The 24,567-nt window shown below is 63.0% G+C and overlaps 5 protein-coding genes across 5 annotated transcripts; 2 read left to right on the top strand and 3 right to left on the bottom strand.

Moving 5' to 3' along the window:
• The first annotated feature begins 143 nt into the window (after positions 1-143).
• On the top strand, positions 144-13,001 carry APC2 (APC regulator of WNT signaling pathway 2). The gene is made up of 15 exons (XM_072357623.1): positions 144-259; positions 2,627-2,782; positions 2,885-2,975; positions 3,056-3,215; positions 3,295-3,403; positions 3,488-3,601; positions 3,893-3,970; positions 4,434-4,514; positions 4,603-4,987; positions 5,173-5,268; positions 5,358-5,497; positions 5,574-5,651; positions 5,813-5,929; positions 6,002-6,216; positions 6,454-13,001. The coding sequence occupies exons 1-15, from the start codon at positions 200-202 to the stop codon at positions 11,720-11,722; spliced, it is 7,149 nt and encodes a 2,382-aa protein (XP_072213724.1). The 5' UTR covers positions 144-199; the 3' UTR covers positions 11,723-13,001.
• LOC140262924 (granzyme M-like) lies at positions 12,991-14,469 on the bottom strand. Its single transcript, XM_072357625.1, has 4 exons — positions 14,001-14,469; positions 13,710-13,854; positions 13,279-13,527; positions 12,991-13,197 (listed from the first exon to the last, which is right to left on the bottom strand). Exons 1-4 carry the CDS (start codon positions 14,441-14,443, stop codon positions 12,991-12,993), a joined length of 1,044 nt encoding a protein of 347 aa, XP_072213726.1. The 5' UTR covers positions 14,444-14,469.
• A 103-nt stretch (positions 14,470-14,572) lies between these two features.
• C26H19orf25 (chromosome 26 C19orf25 homolog) lies at positions 14,573-15,997 on the bottom strand. The gene is made up of 3 exons (XM_072357628.1): positions 15,932-15,997; positions 15,567-15,729; positions 14,573-15,473 (listed from the first exon to the last, which is right to left on the bottom strand). Exons 2-3 carry the CDS (start codon positions 15,718-15,720, stop codon positions 15,295-15,297), a joined length of 333 nt encoding a protein of 110 aa, XP_072213729.1. The 5' UTR covers positions 15,721-15,729; positions 15,932-15,997; the 3' UTR covers positions 14,573-15,294.
• A 16-nt stretch (positions 15,998-16,013) lies between these two features.
• Positions 16,014-19,287, bottom strand: REEP6 (receptor accessory protein 6). The gene is made up of 5 exons (XM_072357626.1): positions 19,082-19,287; positions 17,225-17,318; positions 16,929-17,067; positions 16,588-16,756; positions 16,014-16,193 (listed from the first exon to the last, which is right to left on the bottom strand). The coding sequence occupies exons 1-5, from the start codon at positions 19,194-19,196 to the stop codon at positions 16,147-16,149; spliced, it is 564 nt and encodes a 187-aa protein (XP_072213727.1). The 5' UTR covers positions 19,197-19,287; the 3' UTR covers positions 16,014-16,146.
• PCSK4 (proprotein convertase subtilisin/kexin type 4) lies at positions 18,606-24,174 on the top strand. The gene is made up of 16 exons (XM_072357624.1): positions 18,606-18,612; positions 19,302-19,513; positions 19,856-19,960; positions 20,040-20,135; positions 20,296-20,424; positions 20,822-20,898; positions 21,017-21,105; positions 21,560-21,732; positions 21,883-22,095; positions 22,227-22,327; positions 22,403-22,506; positions 22,588-22,705; positions 22,892-23,071; positions 23,186-23,310; positions 23,581-23,700; positions 23,798-24,174. The coding sequence occupies exons 1-16, from the start codon at positions 18,606-18,608 to the stop codon at positions 24,172-24,174; spliced, it is 2,226 nt and encodes a 741-aa protein (XP_072213725.1).
• The last annotated feature ends 393 nt before the right edge of the window (positions 24,175-24,567 follow it).

Below are 24,567 nucleotides of genomic sequence, written 5' to 3'. Positions count from 1 at the left end.
GCAACCCGCGGGGCTCAGTGGGGATGGAGGGGGATGATGGGGGTTAAAGGGGAGGGGGGGGGTGGGGGCGTCACTCTCGTCTCTTCCTTCCCGTCTGCCGCCCTCTAACGGCGGCGGCTCCGTTGGAAGATCTCGGCCCGGGGGGGGGGGGGCGCGGGGGAGGCGCATCCGCGGCGACGCGGGGCCGGGATGCGGCTGGATGGGGCTGCGCGGATTGCTCGCCCTCCTGCGCGCCGCCGCCCCCTCGGCCGGGGATGAGGTAGGGTCGCACCTGCTGCCCCCCCCCCCCTCAACCCTCCATCTCTGCCTTACCCGGGTTGGGGTATCACGGGGGGGGGGATTGGGGACAAAGCGGGCACAATGCGGGAGCGCTGCGGGCGGACCCCGGGATGCGGGTGGGGGGGGGCAACGATCGGATCGTCCCCATTCAGCGCCCAGAGGGTGGGAGGCGGCAATGGGGGGAGGGGGGGGGGGGGTGAGACCCCAATCCGCATCCCAGCCCCCCCTACATCCCCACCTCTCCCTGTGGGGGGGTCCAGACATTGAGGTCCTTGTTGGGAAGCAGGGGGGGGGTCCCCAGAGCTCGGCTTTTGTCTGTGATGTGTGTATGTGTGAGGGGGGGGGGGGTCTGTGTTGGGTGTGGAAATGAGGAGGGGGTCGTTTGGGGGGGGTAGAAGGTTTGCTGTGGTTGGGGGGGGGTCCCTTGGGCTGTGCTCACAGCCGTGTCGATACGAGGAGCTGGGGACAACAGCAGCGCTTGGTTAACGTCCCTGGGGGGGGACTGTGAGCCGCAGCCGGTGGGGCTCAGCTGTGGCTGCTGCAGTGCTGGGGGCTGTCCCTGCTGTCACACCGCTGTCCGGTGCTGCTATAGGGCTGTAGGGAGCTGTGTGGGGTATATGTGGGGTATATATGGGGTATATGTGGGGTATATATGGGGTATATGTGGGGTATATTGGGGGTCCCCACGGCCCTGCTTGGTTCTGCATGTTGCAGTGAGCAATGCAGGGAGCGCTGCAGTCAGCAGTGCAGCAGGTTGGGCAGTGCAAGGAGCAGCGCAGTGCAATGGGTTGGAGGGCAGTGCAGTGCAGTGCAGTGCAGCACAGTGATCCTGCAGTGGCTTTTGCTGCCTGAATTCTGCCCTCTTGGCCAGCACTGAACATAGAGGGGGGGGGGGGTCACAACCAGATCCCTGGAGGCCCTGAGCATCACCCCGGGGTGCCCCACTGGGAGCACAGCCCCACAGCTTGGAGCCTGTGGGTGATGCTGAGGCCACAGCGCAGCATTGGGTCCAATGGGACGTGACTGTCTGGGGGCCGGGAGGGGAGACAAGGGAGACAAGAGCTGCATCTCCAGGCCCTGCATCGCAGCCCGGCCCCCTCCCCACCATATTCTGCTGCTTCACAACTGCAGGTGCTGCGTGCAGCCCCTCCCCACCGGCTGCAGATCTGCAGCTCTGTCAGAGCCTCCGCGTTCGGTTTAGAGCTCAGAGCCCCCCCAGCACCCCCAGATACCCCCCCATCCATAACAAGAATGGGGCAGAAGCTGGGGATGAGGGCACTGTGGGGTATCCCAGCCCTGAGGCTGAGCCAACAGCCCCTCCCTGAGCTGGGGGGGATCCCACATAGTGACCTCACCCCACAGACCCCCCCCCCAACCCCTCCCCACCCCCCATCTCCTGTTGCCATAGTAACAGGAGGCTGTGCTGGGCCCGCATCCTGCAACCCACATCCCTCCTATTTCATCCCTCATCCATCACCCCCCCCCCCATCCCGCATCCTTTGCAATCCACCCGCCGCCATTGTTCCTCCTGCATCCCGATGTTCCGCATCCCTTCCCCTCCATCCATCCCCCCCCCCCATCCCTACAGCCACCTCCTGCATCCCACGCCCTGGGTTCCCTCTCACCCCACAGCCCCGTATCCAACACCCCTTGAGGCTCATCCCCTTCCTATGGGGTCCTCAGCGCTGTGGGGTGTTGCTCCATGGGGGTCTTTGTCTCGCTGTGGGGTGGGCTCTGGGGGTCTGCAGTGTGTGTATAGGGAGGGCTGGGAAGGGCATTGCCTTGGTGGGGGGGGTATAAAAGGGCTCTGTGGGGTGGAAAAAGACACAAAGGGGGGGGATCGATCCCAATCGCTGCCCCAGGCGCCCATCACTGTGGGGCCATAAGGGGGGGGGGGTGAGTGTGCACACCCATTGCACACGCACTCGTGCACACACACACGTGGCTCCGATGAAGGCAGCACGGGGGGAGCATCGTGCTCACAGAGACCCCCATCCCTGTCTATGTGTCCCCCCCCCCCCCCCCCCCCCCATCCCCGTGGCTTCTTGTGGCAGGTGCCGCCCACCAGGTTGGGGGGGGGGGGGGGGGTCCCGATATGGGGAAGGGGACGTGGATGGATCCGGGGGGTTAAATCAGGGCTGGGGGTGGGAACAAAGCAGAGGAATGTCAGAGAAGGCGCAGACAACAGCGACACAAAGGCAGCACTTCGGGTACACCCAAAGGCTTTGGGGGCTCCCATAGCAGCGCCCACCTCCATCCCAGGGCTGGATACTGGGAATGCCCACAACCCAACGCCCCTCCCACCCCCTTTAACCCCCTCCCACCCCCCTTTAATCCCCTCCCGCAGGCCCTGGAGGAGCTGAAGATGTCCGGAGCTGCTTCCTACGAGCAGTTGGTGCGGCAGGTGGAAGCGCTGCGAAGGGAGAACAGCCACCTCCGGCGGGAGCTGCAGGATAACTCCCAGCACCTCTCCAAGCTGGAGAATGAGACCTCGGACATGAAGGTGAGATGGGGCACAGTGGGATGAAGGGGGGGGCTCTTTGCTGTGGGAGGGGGACACGCTGATTGCTGCAACCCCCCCCCTTGTGTGTGTGTGTGTGTTTAGGAAGTGCTGAAGCACCTGCAGGGTAAACTGGAGCAGGAGGCGAGAGTGATGGTGTCCTCGGGGCAGACCGAGGTGCTGGAGCAGCTGAAAGGTGGGTGTCACATCAGGGGGGTGCCCAGGGATGTGGGGCCGTGCATTAAGCTTGCAATCCATCGCCATCTCCATCCCCAGCTCTGCAGATGGACGTCAGCAGCCTCTACAGCCTCAAGTTCCCTGAGGTGGCAATGGGGGTTGGGGAGGACAGCCCCCAGCATGGCACACCCCATGGGGACAGCAGTGGGGATGTTGGAAGGGCCACGTTGCGGCTGCTGGAGGAGCTGGATAGGGAGAGGTGAGTATGGGGGGATAACAGGGACCCATGTGGGGTTGTGCTGAGCAGGGCTGTGCTGAGCAGGGCTGTGCCCCCACAGGTGTTTCTTGCTGGGGGAGATTGAGAAGGAGGAGAAGGAGAAGGTGTGGTACTACTCACAGCTGCAGAGCCTGTCCAAGCGCCTGGAGGAGCTGCCCCATGTAGAGACAGTGAGTGGGGACCCATGGGGTGCATTGGGGGGTCCTGCCTGCATCTCGCCTCACCCAGCCCTGTGTTCTCCTTCCTCCCTGCAGTTCTCCATGCAGATGGATCTCATCCGGCAGCAGCTGCAGTTTGAGGCTCAGCACATCCGAGCGCTGATGGAGGAGCGCTTTGGGACAGCGGATGAGATGGTGCAACGGGCACAGGTTGGGGAGGGGGGCAATGCTTCGTTCCTCTGCTCCCATCGGGGCCATCTCCCACCCCATCCTGCCCCCCCCCACCCCCTTAGCCCTGTGCAGTCCTCACTGCTGTGCATCCTTGCACCCAGTTGGATGCATCCTTGCAGCATCCCCAGGCACTTTGCACTCAGCTTTTTGCAGCCCAGCCCTGCACATCCTTACACCCACCTGCCCATTTACACCCCTACATCATGCCCCCCCCATGGGGGTGTCAGGGGGGGGTCCCAGCTCTCACTGACCCCCAGCTCTCATACACAGATTCGGGCATCCAGGCTGGAGCAGATCGACAAGGAGCTGATGGAGGCTCAGGATAAAGTGCAGCCACCAGAGCCGCAGGTAGCAGGGCTGGGGCTGGGCAGGGTGACAAGGAGGTGAGGAAGGGACAGGGCACAACCCCCCCCTGCCAATGTCCCTGTCCTCATCACCCGCCTGAGAAGTCACAGCCGTGGCTTTGTGTGTCTGGGCACCGTGAAATGGGCAGTTGCCATGGAGACAAGAAGTAGGCCATGGCGAGCAGCGGGAGCTCCCACTGCATCTGCCAATGGGAGAGACTGAGGGGAGGGCACCGCCACCCCCACCCCAGCTCCTCCATCACCCCATGTCCTCCCTCGCCATCACCCCTGGCCCCTACATCACCCCATCCCTACAGCGCTGCCCTCATGCCCCACATGTCCCCCCCCCACCCTCCCCCCACCCCCATTCAGGCCCTGAAAGCAGCCAGTCTGCAGGGAGGGGGCACCAATAGGCACCGTGCAACCCCCCCCCCCCTTCCCCTCCAACCCCCTTGTGTGCTCCCCAGCTCAGTGCAAAGCTGCCAGGCACGGAGGAGGACAGCAGCATGGATGTCCCCACGCACCCTGAGGATGGAGGCAGCAGCAAGGTGAGGGGCAGCTGCACCAAGCAGGGGCTGGGGGAGGCTCATGGGGGTCATGGTGATGCCTAACCTGATCCCCCCCCCCCCAATGCAGGTGGAGGTGGTTTTCTGGCTGCTGTCCATGTTGGCCACGCGGGACAAGGACGACATGTCACGCACGTTGCTGGCCATGTCCAGCTCGCAGGAGAGCTGCTTGGCCATGCGCAAGTCGGGCTGCCTGCCGCTGCTCATCCAGATCCTGCACGACTCCGACCACGAGCCGGGACCCCCCGACAGCCCCAGCAGTGCTAAGGATGCCCGCATGCGTGCCAACGCCGCCCTGCACAACATTGTCTTCTCACAGCCCGATGAAGGGCAGGCCAAGAAGGAGATGCGGGTGCTGCATGTGCTGGAACAGATCCGATCCTACTCGGAGACCTGCTGGGATTGGTTGCAGATGCAGAGCAGGGATGGGGGCAAAGGGCCTGAAGGCAGCGCTGGTATGGGGCTGGGAAGGGCTGGGCAGGGTGGTGTGTGTGTGTGTGTGTGTGTGTGTGTGTGTGTGCAAGGCTGTGCTGCACTCATGGGCAGAGGTGTGTGTCAGTGTGTGCTGGGGGAGGTGGTGATGCTGTCAGTGTGTGCCAGGCCCCCCAAGCTGCCCCATCACTCCCCATTGCCCCCACAGCACCGGTGCCCATCGAGCCCCAGATCTGCCAGGCCACCTGTGCCATCATGAAGCTCTCCTTCGACGAGGAGTATCGGCGTGCCATGAATGAGCTCGGTAAGGGCTGGGATGGGGTGAGAGCAGCAATGCTGGGGAGTGGGTACCTAAGGGGGGCCTGGTTGCTGTGACCCCATCTCATCCCGCAGGTGGGCTGCAGGCGGTGGCTGAGCTGCTGCAGGTGGATTATGAGATGCACAAGATGACGAGTGATCCCCTGAACCTGGCGCTGCGGCGCTACGCAGGGATGGCCCTCACCAACCTCACCTTTGGGGATGTGGTCAACAAGGTCTGCAGGGCTGGAGGGGTGGCAGGGAACCGAGACAGGGCAGTAGAGGGGTCAGCATGTGTGTGTCTCCCTGCAGGCAACGCTGTGCTCACGCCGGGGCTGCATGGAGGCCATTGTGGCCCAGCTGGGCTCTGATAGTGAGGAGCTGCACCAGGTGGGTGCTGCTGGGATGGTGCCCATCATGGGGATGGTGCCCATCATGGGGATGGTGTCCATCATGGGGATGGTGCCCATCACGGGGATGGTGCCCATCATGGGGGGTGGTGCCCATCACGGGGATGGTTCCATGCCCACAAACCCTGTGTGCTCACCCAGGTGGTCTCGAGCATCCTGAGGAACCTCTCGTGGAGAGCTGACATCAACAGCAAGAAGGTGCTGCGGGAGGTGGGCAGCGTGGCGGGGCTGACGCAGTGCGCCCTGCATGCTGCCAAGGTGAGACCAGGGACGAGTGGGGGTGGGCTCTGCAGCACAACCAGGGCTGACCCCCCCCCCATCCCCATACAGGAGTCCACACTGAAGAGTGTTCTGAGCGCGCTCTGGAACCTGTCAGCACACAGCACAGAGAACAAAGCTGCTATTTGTGGTGTGGAGGGAGCCCTGGGCTTCCTGGTGAGCACCCTCACCTACAAGTGCCAGAGCAACTCGCTGGCCATCATTGAGAGCGGCGGCGGCATCCTGCGCAACGTCTCCAGCCTCATCGCCACGCGTGAGGACTACAGGTGGGGGTTGGGAGGGGCACATGGTGGGGCTGGGGAGGCACATGTTATGCTGATGGCTGGACCTCCCCTCCCCATCCCTCCCCATTCCCTCCCCATTCCCTCCCCATTCCCTCCCCATTCCCTCCCCATTCCCTTCCCATCCCTTCCCATCCCTTCCCATCCCTTCCCATCCCTTCCCATCCCTTCCCATCCCTTCCCATCCCTTCCCATCCCTTCCCATCCCTTCCCATCCTACAGGCAGGTGCTCCGGGATCACAACTGCCTGCAGACGTTGCTGCAGCACCTCCGCTCTCACAGCCTCACCATTGTCAGCAATGCTTGTGGCACGCTTTGGAACCTGTCTGCCCGCAGCCCCCGTGACCAGGAGCTGCTGTGGGACCTGGGGGCGGTCAGCATGCTGCGCAACCTCATCCACTCCAAGCACAAAATGATCGCCATGGGCAGCGCGGCCGCGCTCCGCAACCTGCTCACCAACCGGCCCCCCAAGTACAAGGACACGGCCGTCATCTCGCCTGGCTCCTGCATGCCATCTCTGTACATGCGCAAGCAGAAGGCGTTGGAGGCCGAGCTGGATGCCAAGCATCTGGCTGAGACCTTTGACACCATGGAGAAGCAGAGCTTGAAAAGCCAGAGCGCCAAGAAGCCGCTGCGGCACATGGAGAGCCTGGTGAAGGACTACGCCTCCGACTCGGGCTGCTTCGACGACGATGAGGTGCCCAACATCTCCACCGGCGTGGAGACGGCCAGCGCCTCAGTGCTCTCCATGTTCCTGGGCTCCTCCTTCCTGCAGGGCCAGGCGCTGCCCCGGGCTCTGGCACAGAGACGGTGCCCGGAGCCAGAGAAGGATGATGGTGGAAAACCAGCGGAGCCCAAGAAGCCGCCGCTGCCGGAGGACGACGTCTCTCTGGCCGCCGAGAAGCTGGCCAACAAGATCTCCAACACGGTGGCCAAGATCGACAAGCTGGTGGAGGACATCTCCACCATGCACACGTCCTCGGATGACAGCTTCAGCCTCAGCTCGGAGGACCACGGCCTGGACTGGCAATACGGCCCCGAGGAGCCCCCTGAGGTCCGTGCCCACTCCTGCTCCCCGTGCCGTCTCTCGGACACCGGAGGCTCTGCCAGACGTGAGGGGCTGAGCCGGGCTCGTGCCCTGCTGCGGCTGAAGACGGCTTACACCAGCCTGTCCACTGACAGCCTCAACAGCGGCAGCACCAGCGATGGCTATTGCCCCAAGGAGCACATGAAGCCCTGCACCAGGGCCCCCTTTCTTGACTACAGGGATGAGCTGCAACGCTACCAGAAGCGGCCCAGCAGGCTCGACCTCAAGAGCATCCTGGGCACCAAACCTGACCCTCCTGTGCTCAGGGCTGAGCCGGATAAACCAGAGCAGAGAGAGGTGCCAGAGAGGGGCAGGAAGGCAGTGACCTTCCCCAGTCCCAAAGCGCTGGAGACTGGGAGGAAGAAGGAGATGGGTGGCAAGCTGCCCGCCGACCCACAGGTGCACACCATCAAGCTCTCACCCTCATACCAGCACGTGCCCTTGCTCGGGAGCCTGACCAAGAGCAGCACGGCCATCAGCCACCACCCCTCGCTGCTGGGAAGGAAGCAAGCCTGGCTGCCCCCAGCCCTCCTGCAGACAGCTGACACCCTCAGCAAGATCCCTGAGAAGCTGCCAGCCCAGCCCCCGGCCGAGCAGGAGTCGGTGCAGAAGTACTCGGTGGAGGACACCCCCATCTGCTTCTCCCGCTGCAGCTCCCTCTCCTCCCTCTCCTCAGCTGACAATGTGCTGGATGGGCAGAGCCACAGCGAGAATGACCTGGACAGTGATTCTTCATTGGAGATCTTGGAGATGGACGAAGGGGATGGGGAAGCTGAGGACATGAGGCGGGAGAAGGAGAAGGCAGAGATGGGTCCGACGACACCGGTGGGGATCTCCCAGCCCATCACCATCCCCTTCCCCAAACGTGACAAGCTCTTCCTCCGGGACGCATCCCCCTCCCACCAGGAGGACCACACTCCCTCCAGCTCATCAGAGAACTACATCCAAGAGACACCATTGGTGATGAGTCGCTGCAGCTCCGTCAGCTCTCTGGGCAGCTTTGAGAGCCCATCCATTGCCAGCTCCATCCAGAGTGACCCATGCAGTGAGATGATCAGCGGCACCGTCAGCCCCAGCGAGCTGCCCGACAGCCCCGGGCAGACCATGCCACCCAGCCGCAGCAAGACGCCTCTCTTTGAGCTGGGTTGTCAACCTGAAAAGGAAACCAGTCAATTCAACATCCAATGGGAGAACAACGTCAAGAAGTTCATGGAGATCACCGACTTCAAGGAGCGTTTCCAGCTGCCCCAGGATCTGGATTCCATGGTCTATTTCACAGTGGAGAAACCCAATGAGAACTTCTCGTGCGCCTCCAGCCTGAGCGCTCTGCCATTGCATGAGCACTACGTGCAGAAGGACGTGGAGCTGAAGCTGATTCCCACCTTCCCAGAGAAGAACAGCTTGAACTTTGCAGCACACGAGGAGAGGGAGGAGCAGGAGGAGCAGCTCTTGGAGGGCCGGCGCCGGGCAGAGCCCAGCTCTGATGATGACATCGAGATCCTGAAGGAGTGCATCAGCTCTGCGATGCCTTCACGCTTCCGCAAGGTGAAGAGCTCGTTGCTTTCCGGGCAGGTTCTGCACCCTCACACCAAGAAGCCGCTCCACGTCCCCGTCTACATGCTGGTACCCGCACACACCGCTGTCCCCAAGCACCTCCGTGCTACAGCCCGGGAGCTCTACAGGGACGATGATTCCTGCACCGATTCGGCCGATGGGACCCCCGTCAATTTCTCCAGCGCCGCTTCGCTGAGCGATGAGACCCTGCGTGGCCCCAAGGAGGAGGCTGAGCCCCCCCGTGGTGCGGGGAGGAGACGGGAAATGGGCACATCGCCGGCACGGAGATCCGCTCTGGGCAGCGCAGCGCCCACCCGGCCCAGCTCAGCCTGCAGGGTGGGATCCAGCCGGGACAGCCCCGTGCCGCCGGGCAGAGCTGCGGAGGGGAAGCGGGGACAACCCACGGCCGGCACGGAGCCGGAGGTGGGAAGGAGCGGCAGCCCCGGGATACGGCCCTGCAGTCTGCCTGGGAGGAAGGACGGTATACGGGAGGAGGGGGCGGCCTTCCAGTCACTGTGCCACACCACGCCGACCGAGGAGGCCGTCTATTGCTTCTACGAGCACGACTCGGACGAGCCTGGGGTGGGCAGGGAGGTGCCCGGTGGTGGAGCGCAGCCTGGCCGGGCGCTGCGGAGGGAGCGCTGCGGGGGCTCCGTGCCCAGGAGGGAGCCCGAAGCGAAGGGCAAAGCGAAGGGCAAGCTGCAGCACAACCTGATTGCCGATGAGACGCCGCCGTGCTACTCGCTGAGCTCCTCCATGAGCTCCCTGAGCGACGGCAACCCTGGCGAGGGGGAGGAGCGCGGTTCAGCCCCCCGGCAGGCTCAGGGTCGCTCCCCCAGCCCCAACTCGGAGGACGATCTGCTGCAGAAATGCATCGGCTCTGCCATGCCCAAACGCCGGCGGCCCTCAACGCGGCGGAGGACGGCGGAGAGGAAGCAGAAGCTGAAGGGCAGCGCTGGGAGGGAGCGCACGGCGGAGGGCAGGCATCGCTCCGAGGATTTGGGCTCTGACGGAGGTTCCGACCTGGACAGCGTGGAGTGGGAGGCCATCCAGGAGGGAGCCAACTCCATCGTCACCTGGCTGCACCAGGCTGCGGCGTCGCTGTCGCGGGAGCCTTCCTCCGAGTCTGACTCCATCCTCTCCTTCGTCTCGGGGCTCTCGGTCGGCTCCACTCTGCAGCTCTCCTTGGACAGGACGGAGAAGAAGCGCTCTGGAAGTGCGGCCGGGCGGGAGGCGGAGAGGAGGGATCGTGCTAAGAGCCGCCCGGAGGGGAAGAAGGCGCCGAGTGCTCGTCCTGCGAGCAATACGAGGGCAGAGAGGAGCCCGGCACCGAACAAGCCCGTGCCCAACCTGCCGGTGGTTTTCCGCGGCAGGACCGTCATCTACATGCCCAGCCTGGCCAAGGACGCGCCCAGCCCTCGCTCCACCCCAAAGAAATCCCCCACGGCCAAACCCCCGGCGCCCAAGAATCTATCGCTGAGCCAGCAGCGTTCCCGCAGCCTGCACCGCCTGGGGAAGCCTCCCGAGGGGGCGGACCTGGCTCTACCCAAGCGCAGCACCACGCCTCCTGCCCGCATCGCCAAGGGGCCACCGTCCTCGGGGTCGTCCCGCACCTCCACGCCTTCGCAGCACGTACCCAAGAAGCTGCCGTCACCCTCGCAGCTCTCCAAGCAGAGTCCCGTGCAGACGGGCAAGGCGACCAGCCCCCCCTCCCCACCCGGCCCCTCGGCCAAGCCCACGACCCCCAAATCCCCGGCCCCCCGGCAGCACAAGACGCAGAAATCACCCGTCCGGATCCCCTTCATGCAGAAGCCCAGCAGGAAGGTGCTGCCGGTGCGCGCTGCCATGCCGGTGCTGGAGGAGCAGGAGGGCAGCGGCAAAGCGAAGGGCAGCACGCCGGGGGGGGCAGGGAGCAGCCGGCTCAACCTGGTGCGGATGTCATCCACTCGCTCCAGCGGCAGCGACTCGGACCGCTCGGGTTTCCTGCGGCAGCTCACCTTCATCAAGGAGTCCTCCAGCCTGTTGCTGCGCCACCGCGCCGAGCTCGGCCCGGCCACCCCGGCCACCTCGTTGCCCCGCGGTGCGTCCCCGCAGCGCAGCCGGGCCGCCCTCCCCACCGTCTTCCTCTGCTCGTCCCGCTGCGAGGAGCTCAAGGCGGCCAAACCGGCAGCGCCCACCCCGCGTCCGCTCGTCCCCAGGGCGCAGCCCGGCTGCAAAGCCCCCCCTGCATCCAAACCCCCCCGCAGGACCAGCTCCGAGAGCCCCTCCCGGCTGCCGGTGAAGACGGCCGTCCCGGAGCCCTTCAAGCGCTACTCTTCGTCTCCCAACATCAGCGTGCCGCGCCGCACCGGCAGCCCTTCCTCCGTCCTCTCCGCTTGCTCCGAGGCCTCGGCACGGCGGCGGAAGCCCGGTGAGACGGCGGAGGAGAAAACCCCGATGGCGCTGATGAAAGGCACTTGGCGACGCATCCGCGATGAGGACATCCCTCACATCCTGCAGAGCACGCTGCCCTCCACCGCCCTGCCGCTGCTCAACGCCGCCGAGGAGCCTCCCCCCGGCCCTCGGAAGACCAGCGATGCCGTGGTGCAAACCGAGGACTTCGCCACCACCAAGACCAACTCCAGCACCTCGCCTACAATGGAGAACCCGCGGCGTGACGGTGAAGCCCCGGCGCCGGTTAAAGCCACTCTGCCCATCTCCTTCGGGCACGAAGCGCCGGCCGGGACCTTCCCCACCAGCCGGCACAGCTCCCCCAGCCGCGCCGCCCGCGTCACCCCCTTCAACTACGTCCCCAGCCCCATGGCGGTGCCGGCAGTGGCCGATAAAGCAGTGGAGAAGATCCAAGCGTGAGCGGCTGCCACGGCCGGACCCCGACGGACACCTCCTCCTGCCCGTGGGGATGGAGACGTGGCACAGGCGGGACCCCTCCCCAGCCGGGACCCCTCCCCAGCCGCCCAGACGGGGTTTATTCCAACGCAGCTCCAAAGGTTCCCGTGCTGAAGACCAGGCGAAGCCCCACAGCTTGAGACTGATCCCTGCAGCCAAGCGCTTCTCAGTGCCGAGGGGTGTCCCCCCCCCCCCGGGGGGGGGCACTGCAGCTCTAAAGGGGAGTGGAGGGCTGTGACCCCACAACCCAGAAACACAACAAGCAAAGCCTTAACGCCAGGCTCGCGCCGCACGCTTTCAGCTCATGCACCGGCACGGCACTGCCAGGCATCGCAGAGCCTTTATTGTGGGGATGGGGTCACCTCCCCCCGGGGATACAGAGCCAGAGTGAAGCAGGGAGGGACCCCATGTGGTCTGTGCTGCTCCTGCTGGGTGCTGGCAGTGCTGCTCACAGGGGGCTGCTCTGGTGCTTCTCAGGGCTGGGGGCTCATTGGGATCCCGGCTGCTTTGTCTCACTGAGCTGTGGGAGGACACAGAGTGCAGAGGTGACTTTGGGGTGCCCAATCCCAAGGGAAGGGTCTGGGCCCCCCCCAGCAGCACGCAGCCCCCAGCACAGCTGGCAGTGAGGTGCCCACACAGTGTGGACACGGGTCCATCCAGGACTGGATTACGCCCACAAGCAGGAGGTGAACACCCTGCTGCCAGCTGGGCCTGTGCACCCCAGGGTGGGCTGCTGAGCGTCCCCCAGCCCAACCTGGATGCTCCCCAGCTACCCACGTGTCCCCCAGTCCCTCCTCACTCCCCACTCATGCCTTTGGGTGGGCTGATCTGTGGGGCCCTCATAGACCAACAGCACCAGGTGCCCTATGGGTGTCCTCAGGGACGAGCAAGGGGGGGCTATGAGGACAAGTAGAGGACACAAGGATGCACATGTAGATCAAGAAATAGGACCACGGCCCCCTGCGGACACCCTGTCCCCTCCTGATGGCCATAAAGCAGAACAGGACCCACGTGCAGGATGCCAGCATCACCCCATGCACGTGGTTGTGACCCCGGGGGTGTCAGTGCCACCATCCCAGCCCCGCTGCCACTCGTCTGCCCTGTGTGTGACCGTCGGCTTCGTTCCCTACCCGTGTGGGATCACACTGGGTTTGTGGTGTCCCGTCCCCACGTTGCTGTATGTATGTACTAAGGATGTGATTATATAGCAGGACTCTGGACAGTATTAAAACCTAAACACAAACCTGTGTCAATAGCCGGGGCTGCTCCCTATGTACCACGCAGCCACGACGCAACGTGCGTCGGATCCACACGTGGTGCTTCACTGCCGAGGTGGCCACCGGGGGCTTAAAGGCGTCTGCAGGCTCGGGGCTGCTGAAGGACATAACGCCTGCCACCGCCGGTGGGCGCCCGCACACCAAGGGACCCCCGGAGTCACCCTATGGGAGCGACGGTGATGGCACAGCCTGGCACAAAGCCGCCCCCTCCCCTCTTTTGTGTCCCCCCCTCCAGCTCCTCACCTTGGTGGGGGCTTCCCCGCGGCCACGGCCCTGGAAGCAGATCATGGTGGGGGTGAGATCGCCGTTCCAGAAGCGGCTGTTGTTGCACATCCTCACATCCAGCACGGCCACCTCCAGCTCCTGCAGCGCATTCGACAGCCCCCGTCGCCCACCCCAGCCTGCCAGGCTGCACACGGCGCCCACCGCCGGCTCCCGTCGCATCAGCGCGATGGGTCGGTGCTTTTTGTTGCGCTTCACCTTCCCCTCCAGCTGCAGGCAGTGCGGAGCAGCAGCGTTAGGACCCCTAACCCCGTCATCGCATCGCAGGGGGGTGGAAGTGAGGCTGATATTACCCGGGTGAGATGTCACCCAAGTGTGAAAGCGCTTGGAGGTGTGAAAGGAAATGTCACCCGGCCCCGTTGGCGACACTTCCTGGCACCGACCATCCCCACCTGCAGCAGGAGGAGGTCATCCTCCATCGTCTCCTTGTTGTAGCCGGGGTGGGGACAAGCAGCGCGGATGGAGAAGCTCTGGGTGTCCCGGCGCTCCCGCAGCCGGTGCAGCCCCACCACCACCGTCAGCCTGGAGAGGTCAGCACTGCGGAGCACAGCGCACGTCCATACGGGGCTCCTTCAAAGTCCGGCCCAGCAGAGGATGGGATGGGTTGTGGGATGGTTGTGGGATGGGTTGTGGGACGGGTTGTGGGATGGGTTGTGGGATGGGTTGCGGGATGGGATGCTCACCTCTGTCGGATGCAGTGTGCGGCCGTCAGCACCCAGCGTGAGTTCAGCAGGGCTCCCCCGCAGGCATGCATCCCTTTGGACTGCACTGATACCATATAGGGCCGAGAGTGGGGCTCGGCCTCGTGTCCCCCGATGATGTGCAGATGGGACCGTGCTGCCAGAGGAGGGGGAGCCCATCCCACAGCCGCTGCTGAGGAGTTGGTATGGCTGCCCCCACGCTCTGCTGCTCCCTGTGGTGACATGGAGACCCTATTGGGAACCCCGGCCCCACTGCAGTGCTCACCCAGCCCGGGGATGGGCAGAGCCAGCAGCAGCAGCAGCAGCCCCAGAGCTGTGCTCCTCTCCATGCTTGTCCCGCTGTGTGCAAAGAGCTGCGAGGCTGTAGAGCTGGGGCAGAGGGCTGTGATGACGTGCAGCATACAGGAAGGGGGGAAGCAGAGCATCTGCAGGTGTGAAATAACACCACAGAGAAAACAGCTCCAAACAACCCACAGGGACAAGCAGCCCCCCCCCCCCCCCCCCTCACCCCACAACCTGGTTCCCATCCCCACTAAAGAAATCACAACCTGCTTCCCAAAAAGGGGTTTTATTGAGGATTCGTTGAGGTTTTTGGTAACCACAGCCCCATGCACACCATTGCAGCATCCCACTGTGTGCACCCATCGTGGTGTCCCAATCCCAGCACCCTGCTCCCACCAGTGGCACCAGACCCTCATCCCAAGCTGCCCCTCAGCTCTCAGCTCCCCTTGACTTTCCTGGCAGGGCTTGGGATGCTACCAAGCTCCTCAGCAACCTCTGAAAGAAGAATGGGCTCTGGTAGTGCAGCTGGGTGAGGTGCTGCAAGAAGGGTGGCACCTCCTCCTTCCTCACCCCCAGGCACACGGGGAGCAGCCTGGTGCCACCACGCTCCACCACGTGCTGCAGGTTCCACTCGGACACCCGTTGGCACCAAGTATCCCCTAGAGATGTGGGGGACAGCAGGAGGATGCCCACCCTGCTGGCACCGATGGCCTCAGTGGTGCTCAGCACAAGCGAGGTGCCGCCCACCCGGTCCCAATGTTCCAAATAGCCCCGAAAACCCTTTTTCTTCAAGAATTCAGCAATGATGGAGGCGATGCTGTGATCCTCGGGGCAGTACCAGATGGAGAAGTCATAGGTGAAGCTGTGCTGTGTGGACATGGTGCTGGTGGGGAAGCAGAGCTGTGGGATGGAGCTACAGAAACGTGGTGCTGGGAGGCAGCCAGGGGTAGGGGGGGGTCCCGGTGAGACCCCCGTGCAGCGCAGCGTCCCGACCTCAGAACACCTTGTGCCTCATCTCGGCCATGTCTCTCTCCAGCGCCGTGCCCGCCCTCTGCAGTTCATCACGCTTCTTTGCCAGCTCCCCTCTCGCCTCCCGCAGCCGTCGGTTCATCTCCACGTAACCGCGGCACTGCCGGTAAAGCCGTTCCTGTTCATCCACACCGTCTTCCTGCCCTGTAGGGGGGGGGCGTGGGGAGCTCAATATGATGGGGGGGGGGGGGGCTCGGTGCTCCCGGCCCTTCCACACGCTGCTGCCGTGGGGCTCACCTGGTGCGGGGTCGCCGCCGCTGCCCCGGGGGGACTCAGCCGGGAGCAGGAGGACGGGGTCGGCCGGAGGCGCCCCCCGCACGTCGGCCAGGAGCTGCTCCACGGTGGGCGGCTCAGGGCGGGTGGGCAGGACCCGTTTGGCCTTGGAGCTCATGGCGGGGCTCTGGGGGAGGAGGGGAGGCTCACAGCCGGGACAGACGGACACTCACCCCGCGGCAGATGGCTGCCCGCCCTCCCCGCTCCGCCAGACAGACAGACAGAGCCCCTCATATTGCCCGTTGAAGGACACGCATCCCCCCACACCGACCCCGCTCCCCGGACGGACAGACGGACAGACCCCCCCCCCCCATATGGACACACCGTACCTCCACCGCCCCGCGCGCGCGCCCCTCCTTCTCCCGCGCCCCAATGACGTCACATCCGCGCCACCACCAAGCCACGCCCCCTCTTAAAGGCGCCGTGCAGACAGGAGTGGATCGGGAGCAGCTTTACTTGGGGAAGGGGGGAAAAGGGGGGGAACCGAGACGCGGACGGGCCCGGGGAGCGGGGAACGGGCTCAGGCCGGCGTTGTCCCGGTGCCTCATTTGTTCTTCGCTTCCTGTGCCAACTTCACGGCGGCCTCGGAGGCTGCGGGATAGAAAGAGCGACGGGTGAGGGCCGGACCCCGCACTGAGCCCACCGGGATGGGGGGAGTGCGGGGCTGCGGGAGGGAGGGGGGGTGAGGGGGGTGAGGGGAGCCTGCTCGACATCTATAGCGGGGAAACGGGTGTCCTGCAGCAAAGGGGCTTGTAGGAGCGTGGCCTGGGCTACGGACACGTGGCTGTTACATACGGAGACGCTGAGCTGCGGGGTGACTTCGGCAGCCAGCCGGGCTCTGCTGCTGAGCAGAGTGTGTAGAACTGCTCCGGGAGGCGTAGGAAGAAGAAAGACAACGAGAAGGGCCGGGCTGCCATCACGGTGGAGGGGGGGGGGATGGGACATAGGAGGGGTGTGGGGCACAGAGAGGTTGGACCCACAGTACCTTCTCTGGTGATGGCAGAGGCCGCATCCAGTGCTTTGGTGCTGAGGTCGCTGAGCACTGAGTCCACAGCACGGTGGTGTTTGAGGAAGCAAGGTCGGATGACGTTATGGTAGAGCACTTGTGAGCCATTCCAGGACACTGGGGCCATGCACCACACCAGGAACAGGCACTGTGAGGGGAAAGAGGTGCTGCAGAGCTGGGTTGGGATGGCAGCATTGGGATGCTTCGGTCCCTCCTGCCCAAGGCTGGAGCTCTCTGGAAGCTCCAAAGCTCAATACGTGAACCCCAAGAACTCAGCCATCGAGGAGGAGGGCTCCCCTGTGTGCCCATGAAGTTGTTACCTTCCCAGCATAATAAAATGGGAACCAGTAGAGGAAAATGTCAGAGAAGAATTCGGCTATGCTGAAGACGCCGTACACCACCCAGTATGTGAGCCACGTGGTGTCATCCTCCTTGTTGGAGCTCTCGATGGCTTTAATGCTGTGGGAAGGAGGGCACGAGTCACTGCTTCTTGTAGGTTTGTTCCCACATCCCCAGGCCTGGCAGTGAGCCCCATAGCAGGTCCTGCTGCCCCAGTGTTTCAGCAGTGCTCTCTGTCTTCACATCACCCATCCAGGGCTGTAGGGTCGGTACTTACGAGACATATGCAGGGTAGGCAAAGCCAATGAGGTTGCAGACCAGTGAGGCACCGTAGCCAAACACCAGGTACAGCCCTAAGAAGGCCAGGGAGCCTGCAGGATGGAACCAAGAGCCAGGAGTTCAGCATGGGGAGCCGTGCAGAGCTGCATTGCTGGATGGAACCAAGAGCCAGGAGTTCAGCATGGGGAGCTGTGCAGAGCTGCATTGCACTGCTGGGAGCACACCAGGTCACCGGTGTGGATTTGTCCATGGCAAACAGAACTCATTCAAGGTGTTGCATCAGAGGAGCACTTGCTGCCAAACCACCTCGGTGGAGCAGAGCATGCAGCCTGCTGCTTCCCGTGCCACCCCAACGGCGTCTCAGCTCCTGCACACCCTGCTTACCAGCACCATAAGCTCCTTATCCTACAGCAGGGCAAGAGAGAGCTGGGACTTAGCCTGTCTGTGGCATTGAATCAGAGGGAAGGGGCACACAGGACAGACGGCTCATCCCTGTGCTGCTCACAGCAGCAGATCTGCTCCACGCTCTGTGCTCATATGGGCACCTCTGGGCTTTGCAAGGAGTCGGGCGCTGTTCCCATCTCGTGGGAGCAGTTACAGCTTCCCCCCTCCAAGGGAAACGAGCAGGCAGGTTCAGGCAGCTCCGGGTTTCATTCCCTAAAGAGCCTTAGAATGGATTTCACAGGCTAAGTTTAGCCCCAGAGAAATTTATGTAAGAGCAAAACACAAAGGAGAGGCTCAGCTTGCACAGAGGAGCCTTGTGTGATGGAGGGCAGGAAGGAGACGCATCCTGGGGGTCCTAAACCCACAATGACACCAGTGTGAGCACAGGATTCTGTGCCCTATGGGCCCTGAGCAGGATGGTGGAGGAGCTGCTCCACCCCCAGAGCACCATCTCTGCTTCCCATGCAGGACAAGAGGTCAATTGTGGCACAGAGGGGATGCTGTCCTCCTCCGTGGTTCCCTTTACCTGGCAGAGGATCCAACTGCGCTGCCCAGAGGCAGCTGCTGGGTCCGTGGTTGCTTTATGAGGTACCGAGCAGCCCCTTCTGGGCTGAGGGATTGCTGCAGGGTGGGGGGAAGGGAGGAAGAAACCCGATATTTGTTGTTGAGCATCAGCTTCACCTTTCCAGACACCGGAGCTGTGCTGCAGGAACAACAACTCTGCTCTATCCACGTCACCCACAGCCCAAAGTGCAACCAGAGCCCCAGCAGCAAGCAGCTGACAGCCCAGCATTGCTCCAAACAAGTGTCTGCTCCCAGCAGAGCAACCGAGCTCTACAGCAGCCATGGGGCCGGGAATCAGACTGGGAGCACAGCAGGGAAACCCAGACACCCCCCCCCCCCCAAGGAGGTTCCATATGGCAATGTGGAGGCAGATGGCAAGTCATAAACACAGCCAAGGCACAGAAGTGGCCAAGGCTGAGGTGACAGCCTCACCGAGGGGGTCAAACGGTGCCGGGATCGGCTCCGTGGGGAGATATCTCTGGTTGCTCGTTAATGAACAAACAGCATCTGGTTAACGAACAGACCTCTGCCCTCCTGCTGGGGGTTGGGGGGGGTAAAGGGTTGGTCCCATGCTGCAGCCAGGCTTCCATAGGGCAGGGGGATGTGGGGACCAACCCTGGGCAGGCTCTGTGAAGCCCACCCAGTGGTATATGGGGCTGGGAGGGAAGGGGAGGCAAGAGGAAGACCCCCCCCCAAAATACCCAACGTCTCCCCTGGGCAGCTTCCTCCCTTCCCCAGGCTGGGCAGTGTGAGGCTGTCAGCGCACCACGGGGCTGAAGGGGGAACCCGGAATAGGGGGGAGGGGGCTGAAGGGGAAGGGGTCCACGCGGTGGGGCTGCGGGCGCACCTGTAGCCAGGTAGAGCCGGCGGACACCGGTGCGGGCTTCCAGGCGGCCCAGGAGGTCGGAGATCGGTCCGGGTCGGTCGAGGAAGCGCTGCAGGCGCTGCTGTACGGTGCCCATGGCTGCGGGCCCCGCTCGGCCCTACGCGGTCCCGGTGCTTTGCGGGGCGGAGCGGGGCGGGCCGGGCAAGGTGGCGTCTCCGTGTCTATAGCAACGCACGCAGAGCGCAGGGCATGGCGGCACGGCACGGCGTGGGGGTGGCGTGGGGGCTGAGGTTGCTTTTGGTTCTGGGGCTGAGAGTGGGTTGGGGGCTCACAGCGGGGCTGCACGACGCTCCGAGCCGCGTTTACCTGAGCAGCTGGGCTGTGTTGGTGGCGGAGGGGCCGAGGGATGCGGGGCGGTTGGCACAGCGGCACGGGATGCTCTGCGTGGGGCAGGTGAGGTCCGACCCCCTATAGGGCTGTGTAGGGGGTATATGAGTTCCTATAGGGCTGCACAGCTGCCTGCAGCCCCCAACACAAGCATAGGTAGGCGAGGGAGCATCATGCAGAGCAGCCCCTTTTCCAGCACCATCCTGGTGTAGGGAGCCTGCTTTGGCAGGGGGATTGGACTCGATGACCTCTAGAAGTCCCTCCCAGCCCCTCCAGTCCTGTGGCTCTATGGTCCCAAAGCATCCAGCAGTCCAGCAGACTTTGAACTGGCATCCCAACCTCCCCCCCCCCCCAGCTCTTCTTTCTGCCCATCCCCATGCAGCCCCCTGAGCTCAGCCCTCACTGCAGGTGCTGGAGGGAGAGCCCTACTACCACTTCCAACACCGCGGCTCCAGGCAGACATCCCTGAGCAGGCACTGGGGCTGGAGCCTGAAGCTGAGCAGGGAGCCACAGGTAGGAGCTGGGCTGCGTGCTGGACCAAGGCACCCTTATGGGAACACACGTGGTGCCAACAACGCTGCTTCCCACCCAGGTTCTCTGGTTTGAGCAGCAAACAGTGAAGATCAGAGCCAAGAGGAGCATCAGCGTGGTGCCCACAGACCCCTGGTTCCCCAAGCAGTGGTACATGGTGAGATTTCGCTGCTCTCCCATCTAATCCCAATGTCCTCAATCACCTGCCCTGAGCATAAGCAGGGCTAATGCCAGCAGCGATGAGACAGCAGGAGGCTCCTTGGAGGACGTTCCTCCACCTGCTGCTCTGCACTGATCCATCCCAATCCTTTGTCCAGAACAATGACATCAACCCTGATCTCAACATCCTCTCTGCTTGGAGCAAAGGCTACACCGGCCTGGGGGTCGTGCTGTCCATCCTGGATGATGGCATTGAGAAGGATCACCCTGACCTGGCTGCTAACTACGTAACCAAGCTCCCCCTCAAGCAGAGCTTTGAGCTTTGGGGCTGGGAGGGGATGGTGCAGCTCTGCAGCCCGTGGGATATGGGGTGGGATCAAAGGGCTCTGCTTCTTCTGCCGTCATTTCTCACATCAAGGAAATGTTAGAACTTGTGCACGGCTGAGCCCCCGGAATAGTCAGATGTAATTACAGCAAGCTGCAAAGCAAGTAGGGCTTGTAAACCCTCACGTGCTCAGAGAGCCAAGAGAACAGGGGAACCTTAATCAGTTCACAGCAGCGTGGGTTTGCTTGAGCCCAGCAGGTTCAGGCGAGGCCAATGCAGTCAGTGGGCATGCAGGGACCTCCCTGGGCTGGCTGGCTGCCTCTTGGCGATGTGCTTTGGTCCCCCCCTTGTTGCATTAGGATCCCCTCGCGAGTTATGACTTCAACAGCAACGATCCCGACCCCCAGCCCAGGTATGATGCCTGGGATGACAACCGGTGAGTTTTATCCTCTGGTTCTGCATGGAAATCTCCTCCTGTGTTGGGAGCAGAGCTGTGCCTGGCCCCCCCCAGCCCACCCCCCTTCAAGGACGGATCTCCTGTGTCTGCCCCTTAGGCATGGGACACGCTGTGCAGGAGAGGCAGCAGCCGTAGCCAACAACGGGATCTGCGGTGCAGGCATTGCATACAATGCAAAGATTGGAGGTGAGCAATTCCTCCTCCTGCTGCTTGGAGTGGGAAGGAGGCAGGAGCACGAGCCTAGCAACCTGCAAACCTCGGGCTGACCCCAGCAGCACCACAGTGCTGCAAAGTCAGGGAGCTGCAGGACATGAAGCTTCATAGCAGTGCTTTGGGCATCATCAGTGCTCCCCTCCCTGGATGGTGTTTGGTGGATGTGAAGCCCTGAGGGGTTGTTGTGCTGCTCCAGGGGAAGCTTAGGGCTTGTGCAGCACTAGAGGGTGCTGCAGACTTGCAGCAGGCCCAGCGGCAGGGCAGGGCTCTGTCTCTACTTGCTGCAGGTTTGGTGCCCAGCTTCCCTGCCAAGTGGGGTTGAAACTGCACAGGGGTTAAGAAGGAGTGGTAACCCAGCAGCGGCCGATGGCTGCAGAGCAGGGTTGGCCGGACCCAGCGAGCCCTCAGTGCCAAATCATCTCTCCAGGTGTGAGGATGCTGGATGGTCCCATCACAGACATCGTGGAGGCTCAGTCCCTCAGCCTGCAGCCACAGCACATCCATATCTACAGTGCCAGCTGGGGCCCTCTGGATGATGGGAGGCACGTGGATGGGCCGGGTGTGCTGGCCATGAAAGCCTTTCACAATGGGGTCACAAAAGTAAGCACAGCACTCGTGCCCTGTAGGTTTGCTGGCTCTGGATCGGAGCAGTGTCTTGCTGGTGCTGGTGCAGCAGGGATGCTCTGGGTTCTCCAGCATAAAGCTGGATGCTGACAAGGCTGTCTCCCATTCATCCACTGCCTATCCCAGGGGCGCGGGGGGCTCGGTTCCATCTTCATCTGGGCCTCAGGCAACGGTGGCATCAATTACGACAACTGCAACTGCGACGGGTACACCAACAGCATCTACACACTGACAGTGGGCAGTGCCTTTGCCAGCGGCCAGCAGCCCCGCTACAGCGAACCTTGTGCCTCCACCCTCACCACCACCTACAGCAGCAGCAGCAGCAGCAAAGCACAGATTGTGAGTGCCCCCCAAGCTGGGCAGGAGGAGACGCTTCCATCTGGGTGTCTGTGCTGGGGCATGGAGGGAGCAGGGTGCATCCTCCAGCAGGGGACAAGGGACAACCCCTTCCCCCCCATTGCCATCCCCAGGTGACCACTGATCTGCACCATCGCTGCACAGACAGACATGCAGGCAGCTCTGCTTCAGCCCCACTGGCTGCAGGGATGATTGCCCTCGCTTTGGAGGCCAAGTAGGTGCCGGGGGGGCTGACCACAGAGCTCCCCCCATTGCAGAACCCTCTGCCCCAACACCTTCTTGCTCCCAGCCCAACACTGACCTGGCGTGACGTGCAGCACCTGGTGGTCAGAGCCTCCCGACCCGCTCACCTGCAGGCAGAGGATTGGGCTGTCAATGGGGTCGGGCGTAAGGGTGAGTCTGTGGCTGCTGGCTTCATGCAGGCCCGGCCCTTCAAGCAGAGATGCTCACATGCTCCCTTCTCCCACATCGCAGTGAGCCACCACTATGGCTACGGGCTGCTGGATGCAGCTCTGCTGGTGGAGCTGGCCCAGGCATGGACGGGAACGTGGCCCCAAATGAGATGTTCCATCAAAGCTCTCCACTCTCCCCGGTAAGGAATGAGGTCCTGTGGGTCTGACTTCATGCAGGAGCTTTCTTGGAGCAAAGCTGTGCTGCTTCCAATGCACTGCACCCCAAGAGTTGGCTTTTGCTGTCAGCACCAGGCTGTGGTTAGAGCTGATGTGAATTGGGGGGGGGGGGGGGGGTGATGCTCTCAACCCCTTCTTGTGCCCATCAGGAACATTGGCTCCAAACTCACCATCTCTGCAGACACCTCCTCTTGCTCGGGGAGGACCAGGAGCATCCGCTCACTGGAGCACGTCCAGGTGCAGCTCTCATTGAGCTACAGCCGCAGGGGGGACCTGCAGGTCACACTGAGGAGCCCCATGGGGACCACATCCACACTGGTGACCGTGCGGTGAGGGCTGTGCTGAGTCCCAGCAGTGCCTTGTAATGCTCAGCCCTCAGGGGGGTCTGCAGAACCCCTTTGGTCTGCACCTCCTGCAGCCCCCCCCGTCATGTCCGCCCGCAGCCCATACGACACCAGCCAGCAGGGCTACAAGGACTGGACCTTCATGTCCACACATTTCTGGGATGAGGACCCCAATGGGACTTGGATGCTGATGCTGGAGAATAAGGGTGATGCCTACAACACAGGTGGGGGGACCATCCCATCCACCAGTGCCACCCAATGCTTCATTCCCTCCCCTCCCTCCCCCCTGTTGTGTTGGCATCTGACTGTTCTCTCTCTGCTGTTCCCTGGGCACAGCCCTGTCTCTGTGGGGGCTGCACTTTGGGGTCTCCCACACAGCCCTATAGAGGGCATTGCTGGCCCTGCAGCTTCCAGCCCCATATCCACCAGCAAGGCTGTGGGTTGGGGATGTGTGTCCTCCACCCAGCTTCGTGTCCTCTTCCTCCCACCACCAGGCATGCTGACCAGCTTCATCCTGCACCTGCACGGCACAGATGAGGACATGATGGCCAGGCACTTCCCAGCCCCCACTGTGGGCAAGTGCACCAAGCGGGACGCACAGGGAGTATGCAAGGGTGAGAGCATCCCTCGCCATGCCTTGGGGCAGGAGGGGACGACGCTCTCAGCTCCAGGTGGTCCCACATCCCCTCTCACACCCCCATCCCTTCACAGAGTGCAGTGGCTCCTTCTATGCCCATCAAGGCTCCTGCTTGTCCTACTGCCCACCTGGTTCCTATGGCCGCACCATGCACACATCCCGTACCTGCACCCTGTGCCATCACTCCTGCTACACGTGCCAGGGCACCTCAGCCAACAACTGCACCTCCTGCCCTGCTGCCCACACCTTGGACGAGCACACACACTCCTGCTCTGCTCTGCAGGGCTTCTCCCCCCATGAAGGGCAGCAGCAGCACAGGAATCTCCTCCCCATCCTCCTCCTGCTCTGTGAGACTGCCATCCTCTTTGCCATCCTGTCCTGTATATTCCGTGCTGCGTGGCTGTGCGTGCTGGCTCGCTGTGCAGGTCACTGCTGGGCTGGGAGACAATGACACCAGGTTGTATGACACCATCCGTACCCCTCTTCCAAAATAAACCCCCTGTTGTCTTTATGGGCTGCTCTGTATGTGGATATGGACACAGCGGTGGCTGCCATCCCCTGCTGCCTCATCCCCTGCACCCCTGGGACTGGAGCAGTGCTGGACATGGCCCTGATTCATTGCAGTGATGTCCAGAGGGAGCAGAGCACGGATCCCGTGGCCTTTCCCAGGCACAGAAGGGTGGGGAGGAGACATAATGTCCCTCTGAACAGCTGCACCCAAGTAAACGTGCTGGAAGGGCCCAAAGCCCCACATCTGGGCAGGGAGCAGGAGCTGGGTGCTGTGTAGCTGCTTGAGGAGGACAGACCCAGTGCTGGCACAAGGTTCAGCCTTCAGGAACGTGCC

The sequence above is a fragment of the Excalfactoria chinensis genome, chromosome 26 (genome assembly GCF_039878825.1).
Source record: "Excalfactoria chinensis isolate bCotChi1 chromosome 26, bCotChi1.hap2, whole genome shotgun sequence".
In the NCBI taxonomy this organism is placed as follows: domain Eukaryota; kingdom Metazoa; phylum Chordata; class Aves; order Galliformes; family Phasianidae; genus Excalfactoria; species Excalfactoria chinensis.
The sequence above is the reverse complement of the archived record's forward strand: the minus strand, read 5'-3'. Positions and strand labels throughout refer to the sequence as shown.

Excerpts from the sequence above, each read along its gene's own strand:
- C26H19orf25 (XM_072357628.1), bottom strand. The coding sequence starts at position 15,720 with ATGAGCTCCAAGGCCAAACGGGTCCTGCCCACCCGCCCTGAGCCGCCC. Across the intron at positions 15,474-15,566 it reads CGGCGGCGACCCCGCACCAG|GGCAGGAAGACGGTGTGGAT; the intron begins GTGAGCCCCACG and ends CCCCCCCTACAG.
- PCSK4 (XM_072357624.1), top strand. Across the intron at positions 20,136-20,295 it reads TCCCCAAGCAGTGGTACATG|AACAATGACATCAACCCTGA; the intron begins GTGAGATTTCGC and ends TCCTTTGTCCAG. Across the intron at positions 23,701-23,797 it reads CGCACAGGGAGTATGCAAGG|AGTGCAGTGGCTCCTTCTAT; the intron begins GTGAGAGCATCC and ends ATCCCTTCACAG.
- APC2 (XM_072357623.1), top strand. The coding sequence starts at position 200 with ATGGGGCTGCGCGGATTGCTCGCCCTCCTGCGCGCCGCCGCCCCCTCG. Across the intron at positions 2,783-2,884 it reads ATGAGACCTCGGACATGAAG|GAAGTGCTGAAGCACCTGCA; the intron begins GTGAGATGGGGC and ends GTGTGTGTTTAG. Across the intron at positions 3,404-3,487 it reads AGCTGCCCCATGTAGAGACA|TTCTCCATGCAGATGGATCT; the intron begins GTGAGTGGGGAC and ends TCCTCCCTGCAG.
- REEP6 (XM_072357626.1), bottom strand. The coding sequence starts at position 19,196 with ATGGGCACCGTACAGCAGCGCCTGCAGCGCTTCCTCGACCGACCCGGA. Across the intron at positions 16,757-16,928 it reads CATTTTATTATGCTGGGAAG|TGCCTGTTCCTGGTGTGGTG; the intron begins GTAACAACTTCA and ends TTCCCCTCACAG. Across the intron at positions 16,194-16,587 it reads CTCTGCCATCACCAGAGAAG|CCTCCGAGGCCGCCGTGAAG; the intron begins GTACTGTGGGTC and ends TCTATCCCGCAG.
- LOC140262924 (XM_072357625.1), bottom strand. The coding sequence starts at position 14,443 with ATGCTCTGCTTCCCCCCTTCCTGTATGCTGCACGTCATCACAGCCCTC. Across the intron at positions 13,528-13,709 it reads ATGACCTCCTCCTGCTGCAG|CTGGAGGGGAAGGTGAAGCG; the intron begins GTGGGGATGGTC and ends CACTGCCTGCAG. Across the intron at positions 13,198-13,278 it reads GCGGGGAAGCCCCCACCAAG|GGTGACTCCGGGGGTCCCTT; the intron begins GTGAGGAGCTGG and ends TCGCTCCCATAG.